The sequence below is a fragment of the Ceratina calcarata genome, unplaced genomic scaffold, assembly GCF_001652005.2.
Source record: "Ceratina calcarata isolate Rehan_Ccalc_2016 unplaced genomic scaffold, ASM165200v1 scaffold369.2, whole genome shotgun sequence".
Lineage (NCBI taxonomy): Eukaryota > Metazoa > Arthropoda > Insecta > Hymenoptera > Apidae > Ceratina > Ceratina calcarata.
In genome coordinates, this window is record NW_017160008.1 from 1051677 (window position 1) to 1063332 (window position 11656).

At 47.5% G+C, this 11656-nt stretch overlaps 3 protein-coding genes across 6 annotated transcripts in view; 2 read left to right on the forward strand and 1 right to left on the reverse strand.

The window, feature by feature from the left end:
• Positions 1-220: 220 nt before the first annotated feature.
• On the forward strand, positions 221-2560 carry LOC108625737 (trichohyalin). The gene is made up of 5 exons (XM_018025973.2): positions 221-396; positions 519-581; positions 653-770; positions 831-996; positions 1082-2560. Exons 1-5 carry the CDS (start codon positions 339-341, stop codon positions 1700-1702), a joined length of 1026 nt encoding a protein of 341 aa, XP_017881462.1. The 5' UTR covers positions 221-338; the 3' UTR covers positions 1703-2560.
• Elys (AT hook containing transcription factor 1 homolog) lies at positions 2484-10438 on the reverse strand. Of its 3 annotated transcripts, XM_018025971.2 has the most exons (6): positions 10123-10438; positions 9603-9977; positions 9222-9513; positions 3826-9144; positions 3671-3733; positions 2484-3454 (listed from the first exon to the last, which is right to left on the reverse strand). In XM_018025971.2, the coding sequence occupies exons 1-6, from the start codon at positions 10150-10152 to the stop codon at positions 3447-3449; spliced, it is 6087 nt and encodes a 2028-aa protein (XP_017881460.1). In that variant the 5' UTR covers positions 10153-10438; the 3' UTR covers positions 2484-3446. The 3 variants fall into 3 exon arrangements, with proteins under 3 accessions (XP_017881460.1, XP_017881459.1, XP_017881461.1); XM_018025970.2 differs by having other exon boundaries at positions 2484-3733; XM_018025972.2 differs by lacking the exon at positions 3671-3733 and having other exon boundaries at positions 10123-10437.
• Positions 10439-10558: 120 nt separating this feature from the next.
• LOC108625731 (lysoplasmalogenase-like protein TMEM86A) overlaps positions 10559-11656 on the forward strand; it is a 6020-nt gene continuing 4922 nt past the window's right edge. Inside the window, exon 1 of one of the 2 annotated variants that reach the window (XR_003389288.1) lies at positions 10559-10760. Coding sequence is in view for 1 of the 2 variants with exons in the window: in XM_018025963.2 (XP_017881452.1) it covers positions 10740-10760 (21 nt within the window). In the remaining variant the exon portion in view is untranslated. The remainder of the gene's footprint in view (positions 10761-11656) is intronic. The other variant, XM_018025963.2, reaches the window with a different exon arrangement.

Consider the following 11656-nt stretch of genomic DNA (forward strand, 5'->3'; position numbering starts at 1 on the left):
AGGGCTCGGATATTTTATCCCGCACGGTTCGCTTCCCCTCTTTTTCGCCCGTATTTCGATCCCCACTACTATTCCCCTCATGCGTGCTCATGCGCGTTCGCGAAGCTCTCCGCAGCGCTACCGTGAAAATCACTGCATACCCCCACCAACTATTGGTCCCCACCATGGTCGCGTCGTCCCCACTTTCCGGCCGCGGGATAAAATATCCGAGCCCTGCTGTTCAGTGCTGTTCAAGATGGAGAGAAAATAACGCGTGCCCGTCCGTAAGGTGGTCGTAAATAAGAAAGTCTCATCTGAAAAGGAGTATCCCCGAAGGAGACGGTGGATCGGCGTGAGAAATGGCGAAATCCGTGCTCAGCTCGGACACGCTGCCAAAGGCAGGCCGCGTAAACGAAGGTAAATGAAGCATTCCTTTTTTTACGAACGTCTACTGTCATTCCTGATCAGGATTACTCATTAGACTGGCATTCCTAATGATTTCCTCTCGACGACTGACAATTGTTGTACATTGTACGTAGTTTGTCGCGAATGGCTGGTACACGAAGACGGAGCACTCGCGTATCGTTTGCAGGACGAAGAAAGTAAGAATATGATACCTTATTGCGTGAGTATTGTCCGCGGTTTTGTTAATAAAATATTGAATAAAATCCAGTTAAGGAACATTACACTGGGAACAAAGTGCGTAACGCGCAACTTCGAGAAGATTTGCCGACGGCGAAAGTCGAACAGGAATTGGAGATGCTCAGATACCAGAGTTACGTTCAAGAGCAGTAAGTGTTTCCACACTTGTTTCACGGTGATTCCGTTTTGATTGGAACATGTATTTTCAGAGAGGAGAGGGATGCCTTGGTCGCCAGACAGATCGCTCTGTCCCTCGAGCGTGAAGAGAGGCAGAGGGAAAGGGAGCTGCAGGAGCAAATGAGGCTGCAATTGAGGCTGGACGACGAGGCGGTTCAGCTTGAACTGGAACGACACGTTCAACAAGAAAAAGACGAGGTACTCGAAGTTCAATCGACTCTTTGATGGATGCATCGACTCTTTATGCGCGGGTTTCTAATTTCTGTTTGTTCGCGGGACGAAGGAACTAGCTAGGAAGCTGCAGCAAGAAGAGGAGGCGAACGGTATAGACAGGCAGGACGGTCCGGTAAACGAGCAATTGCTCATGGATGAGAAGATCGCGATGGAGGCGCAGGATGCCGAATTGGCGCGGATGCTTCAGGAGAAGGAGCGTGCAAAGATCAGGAAAGCCAGGCAGAGAGCGAGGCAGAGGAAGTTGGAGCGGCAGCAGCAGCTTCAAGGTTCGGAGGAACAGGGTCACGCGGAGAAGCCTCAACGACCCGACAAATTGGATCTGAAGAGCGCGCACGGGAAAGGCAGGATGCAGCAAAGTGTCGGCTATTCCGATCCCGAGGAGATACAAGTGCTTGACGATTCCGCGGAGAACGTGAAAGAAGTACGGAACGTAGCCGCGATCATCGACCCTACGTACAACGGGAATATCTACAGGAATACGTCGAGCAGCTCGAGCAGCACCGTGAGCCCTACGTACGTGTTGCCCACGCCGCCTCAGGAGCTTATGAACGACGATGTTCCCTGTTACATGCCTATACAAGGACAACGAAGAAATCAAATGCAATCACCGTCCCAAGTTCACGAGGAGAAGCATAAGCGACGAGTGAAAGACAGCTGTAAACAGCAGTAGTACGTTTAGACAACTAAATCTTTTTTCAGAGCAAGTATTTTTCGAAAAAATATTTCCGTTGCCATGAGAGAGAGTAAATTTACGCGGTAGGTTCTGTAATTCAAAGATGGACACGAATCTTCTGTTTACAAAGATATAGTAGAAAGCAATAATGGAAAATGTCGATGTGCCTTTCGAAAGAGTACGATGTTAAGGAATCGGCGGACAAGTGATCGCGCCGTCCTCTATATTGTATCTGCCTTCTTTTCTCGGACACCTTTTTATACGAGAGAATAGACGGACGATAAGACAATCAACAGTTAAGATTACGTAGGAACAGATACGCATCTAGTATAATCGTATCGAATAAGAGAACAATAATGTACAAAGAGATCGAGACCATTCAGACTGAATATCAAATCATGTAATTGAAGCTATACACGCTCTCTGAATCAATTGTAGATTTACGAATCTAACTTGAAATTTTTCTCATACGAGCTGCTGCTACTACTTATTATTAATTATTTAAAACGCGCGAGTGCAGAATATAATTTACAACCAAAGAGGATCGATTCTGCTATTGAGAAATAATACTGCTTAAACGGATCGAACGATGTTCACGCGTTCTTTTTTTTTTTTTTTAAATAAGCCGCGCGATCGTGTTACAATTTTGACTAATTACAGTCGACGGTACGTGGCTCGCTCATAGTATTATTTAACAGTGCTTCAGTATTTAAGCTTAATACTATATAATTACTTATTTATGGTGATTGGAAAACTTATTCGCTAGCGATAGTGTATATTGATTCTTTTTTACATTTATTGTGTATGAATACAGCTATACACGGATGGATATACTAATAAATTATTTACAAACTATGATACACGTATTTGATCGTAAACACCCTGCTACCGACATGTTTCCGCGACGATAAAATTCACTCCGTGAACTCGGTGCGGTAGAAAACAGAGAAGAGAAGAGAAGAGAAGGAACCGGAGATGAAAGTATCCTGCGGCAAACGGGTGTGATGACCTCTTTTGTTCTTTTCTGTACAGCTGCCTACATTCTACGTGTTTGAAAACTTGGCTAATGGGAACTTAAAATACGTATACAGGCGGGTATACTTGGTCGAACGAGTTTATAGATTATAGATAATAGATCTCTAATCGAGACACGTTAGTTTCAAGAAAAATGTATCATACGGGTTTGCTCGTCGATAAGATATGGCCATTTTAACTTCAATTACAGTGTACAGTACTCGATTAAACCGATAAGAAATAAGGTCTGCACCTCTCTTCGCGTGCGATCTTCCATCGTTAAGACACGAGACAAGTTTCGTATCAATGGTCCCACGTATTCTACTTCCTAACTCGACACTATCAAACCATATATATATATGTATATATAATTCGAAAAGCGACCAAGTTCCTTTTGTTCTTACATACTGTCCACTGTACATACTACCTAACTGAATGAAATCACTGTAATTGACCTGTCGCAGATCGTTTAGAAATCGGATGACCCAGTGTACGTGTGAGAAAAAGAAAAAAATTCGAAAAAAAAAATAAAATTCCGCAAAAATATTACATTTAATTTACCGTACTGTTGGATCTCTTGGGTAATACAAACTTGGTTCTATAAACGGTGTGCAGTTGCACGAACGTAACGTGTTCGTGGTTCTCCTAAACATATTTCTCATTTCCTTTCCGTCCTCTTCCAGCTGCCGTCGTCCATCGTCGCTCAGAACTGGGACGAACTTCTTTATTATTTTCCTGATTGCGAACAGAATTCAACGTTAATTGTCTCGTGATTCGTTTTCGTGCAGAAGTAACAAGCGAATAGTGTGTCGGCGAAATGCAGTGTGGCGTGAGGCGAGTTTCGTAGATTAAAAGTGGCGAGCGTCTCGCGGAGAACCAAGAGAGTAAATAGAAGAGAGGCAAGCGTGTTGACGAAGGAGAGAGGTAATTAATTGGAAAGTAACCACCTACGATGATCGGCAGCCGTGGCCTTCGATCTTGTATTAGGGGGCGAGAACACGTTTTCCCGCATTACTGAAAATATTTCATCGATGTGGATGATTGAGAAAACGAATCTGATGAAATCTAATCCCGTTGTTCAACATCTAAAGTCCTCCTCCGTTTACCTTTCTGATCCAAAGGCGGACTGTCCGAGAACGTGAACTGTGAGGCATCCTTTTCCTTGGACTCTTGTCTCGTTTGCCTGGTTCTCCTCGGTTTCGACGCGGTCCCTTGATTCGATTCCTGCGCCGTTGTTTCCGAAAGCGCACGTTTCCTCTTCGTGGAGACTTTCCTGGTGGCGAGCTGCTCATCGTCCGCGGGTATCTCGGCTTCCGTCGCTTCCTCTTCCATTATCGTTTCAGCCAGTACTCCTCTGCTACGAGTGCTCGTCTTCTTTTTGGTATCCGCTTGAGACGACTCCACGCTCGTGGCTCTTCTTTGTCTGAGATTCGGTTTCCCCTTTTGTCTCTCCTTCGTCGGTACGCTGAGGATTTCTTCGAGCTCCTCCGGTATCGATTGTATCGACAACCTACGACTGCGCGTGTTCGCGGCAGGACTGTTCACTTTCGCATCGGGAACAGTTCGCGTAAACTCCTCTTCCGAAATCGCATCTTTCGTTACACTCATGGCTCTTCGAGTCCTCACGCTTCTCGAGATGCTCACCGTTTCCTTAGGCATAGAACTACCACGCCTCGTCAACGGCCTGAGAGTACTCGGTTCCTCCGACGTCTTCACATCTTCCTCGTGCGATGTGGACTCTTTTCTCGACCTACTCGTTTTCTTCGAGGTCTGTTTCGCTTTCGGGCCTTTGGCCTCTGTCCGTGTCTTCCCGTCTTCGCCCTCTGCCGTTAAACTAGTCGATCGCGTTCTACTACGCCCCTTTGAAGGTTTCACCGGCTCCGACGGCTCTTTCTGCACCGAAGCAGCGTGCCTAGTAATTCTCCTTACTGGAACCTCGCTTTGCTCGTCTTTCGTTTCCGTGGGAGCGTCCTTGGCCGCCGATAACGATCCCTTACCTCTGCCTCTTCTAGGAGACGAGGGCACAAGCGATTCCTTCGAACCGAGAGAAGACGCGTGTTTGATGCTCTCGTCCGCGGTGGACGCCGAAGCGATCAGGACCTCTTTCGCGAGAGAACTCGCTCGTCTCGATCTCGTGACGATCGCGGGAACCTTTGCAGGTGAACTCGCAGGCGATGCCTCTTTCGTCTCTTTCGTCGTAGAGACTGCTCTTCGAGATCTGGTCATTCTCGGAGAGCCAGAGTCCACGTTAGAGGTGTCGACGGTCTCCGTGCGGTCCGGCGTGTCGCGAGCCGAGTTCCTCCTCGTCTTCCTGTAACCCGTAGAGTTGTTGTTGTCGCGGCTTATCGAATCTTCTTTCGCCTCGCTACGTTCTACGACCTCCTCCTTCTTCACGGAGAGCCTAGACCGAAGACTGCGCACGGTGCGCACGCGTCCTTCGCTAATGCTAAGCGTAGGATCCGGTTTTAATACCACCGATTCCTCTACCTCCTCGAACACGTCCTCGACTATCACTATACTCGAATTTGATTCATCATCCGTGATGTTGGCGGCATCGTAGATGCCTTCCGTCTCTAACGGAATCGTTTCCTGTTCTTGTTTCTGTTTCTCTTCATGGTTCTCGTCGTTGTCCTCGCTGCTGCTCGAAGATTCGTCGTCAGTGATGTCGAAATGCTGCCGGTTCGTTAAACTCGCGTCTTTTTCGTCCAGGTTCGAAGGAGGTGACCAGCGACGCAGTTGCCGTTCTTCATCTTTCTTGCCATAGGAGCTACTCTCATTAGCGTTAGAGAGGCTCTCAAACGTTTCTTCGTTGTCCTCGCCTTCCGTATCAACTACCTCCGAGGTCTTCGCCTTCCCGTTTCCATACCTGATTTCTGTATCTTCTCCCGACTTCTCGTTGCTGTGAAACTGAAAATCATTGGATCGACGTAAATTATCCGAAACTTTCTCACCAGCCGCGTAAAACGTTTCTTGGATCGTATCCTCCCTCTCCTCGTCGTCCATCGGTTTCCTTGAAGCGTGCCACGATCCCTCGGAGCCGCGACCCGTCGTCTTAGGAGTCGACGCAGGCAAGTGATTGCGATTCGTATCCTGTCGTTGAGGGGTCTTCGAAAATCGGAAATTGATCTCGCGCTTCGGAGGCAAGCTGGCGGATTCGAAGCTACTGTCCGAAGAAAGTACCGCCGTGGAATAGAACGCCGAGGGCGAAAGCAACGACGTACACCTCCTGCCTCCGGTTTTCGATATCATTCTCGAGGAATTCTCCGAATCGGTAAGCGGTGAACCGCTCGAACGAGAATTGAGCGGACAACTCTCTGGCCGCGTACTCTTGGCTAGAGATTGATCGACACTATGGTCAGATCTTCTGATGCTCGGCCTTGGACGAGCAGGAAACACGTTCGAGCAGGTGTAGCTACTCTCCGACAAGACGGTACTCTCCATCATGGACGTGTCGCTAACCTGACCGACGAACATCTCGTTGGCCTCGTTGGAGACGTCGAGCTTAGGAACTTGTTCGTTGACGTTGGCTTCGCTCTGCGAACTTTTCCTCGATTGTTGGCTGACGTCGAATCGTATCTGACGACCGACTTTCAAACCCTCCGAAGTCTCTCCGTGTAGACTGGCAACGGTGGGCGACGTCGAGTTCCTTATAAGTTGTCTGATCTTCAGAATGGAATGCGGAGTCTCAGCCTGAACGTCTCTCTTGCTGGAAACTTTTCGCTTCACCAACGGCGTATTGAACGCTGCATTTATAGCCGCTTCATCGTCGTTCAACAACTTCCTGCGCTTCGCTCTGTCCGGCGTAACGATCCCAGAGTCTTTCTCGTCCCGCGTCACTTGATCCAATGTACGTTTCCTACCGGCTCGCAATATTTTCGGTGACATTACGCAGTTCACGTCGATCCTCTCGTTGTTCGATCTTAACGTGGCGCAGGGAGCAGTGACAAAAGGAATCGCTGATTTCTCGTTCCTGACATACGTTTCCCTCGCTTTCCTGATCACCGTTTCGTAGATACTCGCCGTCCTCTGAGAGCTTCTGTAGTGCGTCATCGGTCTGGGATACCTGGGTTCCGAGCCCGCGTCTAGACTCGCTTTCGCCGTGTTAGCGGTGAACCGTTTCATGACGTCGGGCAACGTGGCGTTGTACGCGTTCAACATGTCCAGGTGCACGTTCCTCGAGCCGAAAGCGTTGAACCAACAGTTCGAACTTCCATTGTTGGCTTCCATGTAACGGCACCGTTGCAAATAGTACAGCAGCCTGACGTCTTCGGATTTCGAATCTTCCAAGAACTTGACGAACATGTCTTCTTCCTCGGGATCCAGAGCCAGATGCAAGATGTGCCCGAGCTTGTCGTAATTCTTGCAGGCTTGAAAGAAGCACATCAGCAGTTGGGCGTAGTGCGATCTGGGTCTGCGGTGAAACGCGGACTGTACCAAACCGTGCTCCACGGACAGATCGATCAGCGTACTTTGTTCCTGAAGGGACGACAGCGGTGGCTTCTTTACGCGCAGATACATCAGAGCCAGCTTGTGCTGGTCGTGTCTTATCAGCGTTCTCAGCACGAGCTTGTGATGCCAATCCTTGACGTCGGAATCGTTGACCAACTGGCCGGTCACCATGTCCAAGAAACCGTGATAATCCTCGTGATCCAACAGCCAGAACGCTTGAGTCAGTTTTATCAAGCTCGGACTCATTTTGAACGACGAGGGATACTTGATCAGCTGATCGACGCCGGGATACGAGCCTTGAAGCAGCATGGCTAAATCCATCAGAAGGTATATGGTGATTTGATGCTTGCATTCGATCTCGCTCGATTCCGTTTGATCGCAATCCGTCAGATAACTCCTGAGTAAAGACTGCAGGGAAGACGGAGGATAGTAGCCGTTGGTGGCCGCGTCCCCAGCTTCTCTCTCCCACTGGAGATTCAGCGCGGGACACTCGCGCGCGATCAATTCGTCTATGAACAACGGTTCGCCGTCCTCGGGCTTGGTCGCGTCTCCCTTGATCTCTTCTCTTCTCTCGTTGTACAACATGGACAACTTCTCGAAAGGATACGGTATCTTGAGCGCGAGAGAAATCGGCAACGGACCTTCCTCGAGATTCTGCGATTCGGGTAACAGGCCCACGTCGTAAAACCAGAGAAGTACTTGGAAATACATAGACACTCGTTTCAGCGCTCTTCGTTGCTTCGTCAGCGTGTCCGTTTCGATGGTCGGCAACTTAGCCACTACGTTCGACAGACACTCCAATTGTTGGTAACAGAATCTCAGGGTCCTGACCTCGGACTCGCCGATGTTGCTGCCCGACTGATCGAATAACGGCACGCACAGACGATCAGCGATCATTTTTATCGAAGACGCCCGCTGGATTCCCCATCTCAAGAAGCTCGGATACATGTAAGCAGCGCTCCCGTCCGACCATTCTCTGGCGCAACGGATCAGAAAGCTCGCCCAACGCTGCTCCAGGCAGAGCGACAGCAACATGTCCCGCTGGGTGTTTAGGTCGCTGGCGAACGAAACTTCCGTGTTGGACGGTACCAAACCGACGGATAGGCATTTGTGAAACGTCTCGGTGGGCTGTGTCAACACGATGGGTCCTGCGAGTGCCATTTCGCGAAGTAGCTCGGCTTGAACTCCCCGCGAGAGCCAGAACGTTAGTTTGGACGTGCTCAATTCTACCCATTCGAGCGACAGGGAATTAGGATAGAACAACTCCTCCAAAGAATTTAAACTGTTACCAGCGAACTCTTGCAGGGTACGAGGAACGTAGGCGCAGCTTATTATTTGCTCGCTCGTCACGCCCGTAGGTTTGTGCTTCGTGTCGTAGCAAGCCAGTATGCTGTTCGGATTCTTGCACTCGGAGATCGCCTGAGGCATCTGCTCCTTGTACCATTGATTCAAATCGAACAACAGAGTTCTGTTCGTGGTCGAGATCAGGAGCAAACTGTCCTCGCCTCTCCTGGACTCGGACTCCGTCTGATCCGGATTGGCCGCTCTTTCGATCGGTGACAAACTGACCACTCTGTCGTTCGGTTCTAACTCGAATTCGAGCTTAAGGCTAGGCTCTGCTTCCAGATTGAAATACAAATTAGTCCCTCGGTCGCAATACTTTCGCTCGAACAATAAGGCAAACATTCGGAAAAGCGGAGGCACCTTGGACGATTCGTCTTGGAGAACGACCCACAAGTAATAAAACGGTCTGGGATCGTCCGTCGGTTCTAACAACGTTAGATGTGTCACTATCATCGTCTCGTCTACGGGCATACTGATCCAACCGACGGAACCATCGTTCTGCCATACTATCACTCTCCCTAAGCACCCCGATATTAGACAACCGATTTTCGTCGAACTGATTATCGTGTTCGTCAGTTTCTCATCTAGGAACTCTAAATCTTCTCTGTTGAATCCGATGTGCTTCTCTATACCTGTGAACACGTGAAGACACGATCGTGTATACTCGAGCCGAACGAGTGCACCGAGAGCGAGAGAAAGTTATGCTTACGTCGATTCAACAGATTGAACGCCATGTGTTTGTTGTCGGTGTTACGAAAGGTATCTTTCGACGTTAAGAACTCAATCTCGGCGGGAGAAGTCTCGTCCATCGTGGCGGATACATCCGATGGTGTCTCCCAAACGGATCTCCGAAGATCGACCATGAGATGACAGAGATTGCGTAACACTACACAAGCTATACCATCCATTTGCATAAGGATATTGTCTGGCCTCTTATCATTGAATTCTTCCCAATCCGCGCCACCGGACACGATGCAAACTTGTTCTATACCAGCTGGCATCTGTACGACAAAAAGACGCGAACACGATACATTTGATTTTATCCCTTTCACCCCTTCGCCGTAACCGTGCGATCACGAGATACATTTACCTTTATAGCTCTTAAAACACGAGATGAGGTGCAATCGAAGACGCATAGTACACCGATCGAATCTTTAATCCTGGTCGCTTCGTTGTCCAAACCAACGAGGAGCAATGGCAATTCCCTGTTTTGCACAGGGAATTGACAAACACAACTGACCTTGCCACGGAACGTCCAAGAACTGGTACATTCTCCAGTTTTAACATTGATAACGATTAAATGAGAACCGTAACTTAGCCAAGCGTACGTTACATCGCTCAAAAGTCCCCCATTGGCATCGCTGAAACCGTTGTACGGTGCAGAATCGTTCGACTGTCTATTATCATCCTCCACGTTGTTCAAACGAGTAACTATAGAGTGTCGAATATCCACGACGCTACGTACCTATATAAAGATAATATCGGTGTCGGATTAACGAAATGATCGTCGTTGATAATGCTGCTGAAATGCGTAGTATGAGAATCGGATGTATGCGTTGAACGTGCATGCCCGAGTGAATTAAACAAATAAACGACTCGATTGGAATTACCTCGCAGCTCATTTCTTCCAATTCCTTCATGTTCAAAGTAGAGTATTAAAATATACTGTACGAGAGAGAATCATTTATACGCATTCTCAGTGGGGTATAGGCACAAGGTTATGCTGCCGCCAAATTTCAATGATCCCGTGGAACGTAGGTAACGACGACCGGGGAGTGATTGGATCGCGTAAATTCAAACTATTGTCTGCCAGAATGACTTGCGAACGGCGTAATTTAGAAGCACGTGTCAAAAAATGGGTAATATCACTTTTAAATTCGTTTCGCTACTCGTGCACTCATTTTAAAACTTAACTATACAACTGCGAAGTACGTTAACATGAGTTACCAACCAAAACGTTGCGCGTTCACCGCTGCCAACGATATTTCGGCCGGCGCAAGCGTTTACCGAGGCCGAGAGATCGACCAACGAATAAACGAGAAACGGTAGTTCTTCGGCGCGGGGATAAGTAAAGTAATGCAGTGTCGTCGGGGGAGCTGCCTGCTGTGATCTGTGATAATTGTGTAGCAAGTAGCCAGTAACAATTGACAGTACTACAGTGGAAAGAATAGCGCGTGTAGGTAGTACGTGTCGTGGTTCGGATTGAAATATTACGGCATAAACGAAAATGTCATCGCCTGCGCAAGTGGTAAGCAATTTTTGTTACCGCCAACATTCTCATCCCCATGGTCATTTCCCGTGGTCCGCGTTCAATTTCTTCTTATTTCTCTCGTTACACATATACTTACTCATTCCGTTTTGACGCATACATACATCTTATACGGTCTCCTTTTAGGTAAATCCTTCGAGGAACAAAGCTGTCGAACGATTCTCCTGTCCTTTTGTCTAATTGCAAGTACATATAAGAAACCTGAAAGTGCGACCGCTGCGAATGGACATTCCATCGAACAGCTGTTCTCTTTGTTTTGAAACGAGTCTGCGTTTTGCGCGGCGCATTCATCGACTTTTCTTTTTTATTTATATGCACTATCATTAACTGACGTTGATAGGATTGCGAATTTGTTTTTGAGCTCTCGTTATTCGTGCTGGCCGGTGGACGAGAAACATTCGTTGATTTCGAATCGATACCGCTTGTTTTACGACGTTTTAAAATTTACTTCTCGCATCGAGCGACGTATGTCCCTGTAATAATGTAATGCGATTAAACGACGGATCGATCGGTGCCACTGTCAATCAGCTTTTTCCTCTTATCGATGCGAAAATGAATAAAAACCATTCCAGACGTTTAAGGATGTATAGGCTATATACATAAACAATGCTAGCATGTTGAATTTGTTATTATAGATTCCTATTACTATTAAAAAGCTACCTGCAAAATTTTGAATCAATTCATGGCTTTTTTGAAAAATTATAGTCACTTAAAATGTGCATGTGCTCTTATAATCAGCAGTAACCCAAAGAAAACTTTCTGCTATTTAGTGTGCGAAATTGGAAGAAACAACTGACTTGAGGAAATAAAAGACTAAAAAATCTGGAATTTTCAACGTCTTTTAGAATATATTTCGATATTCTTCGATATTTTAA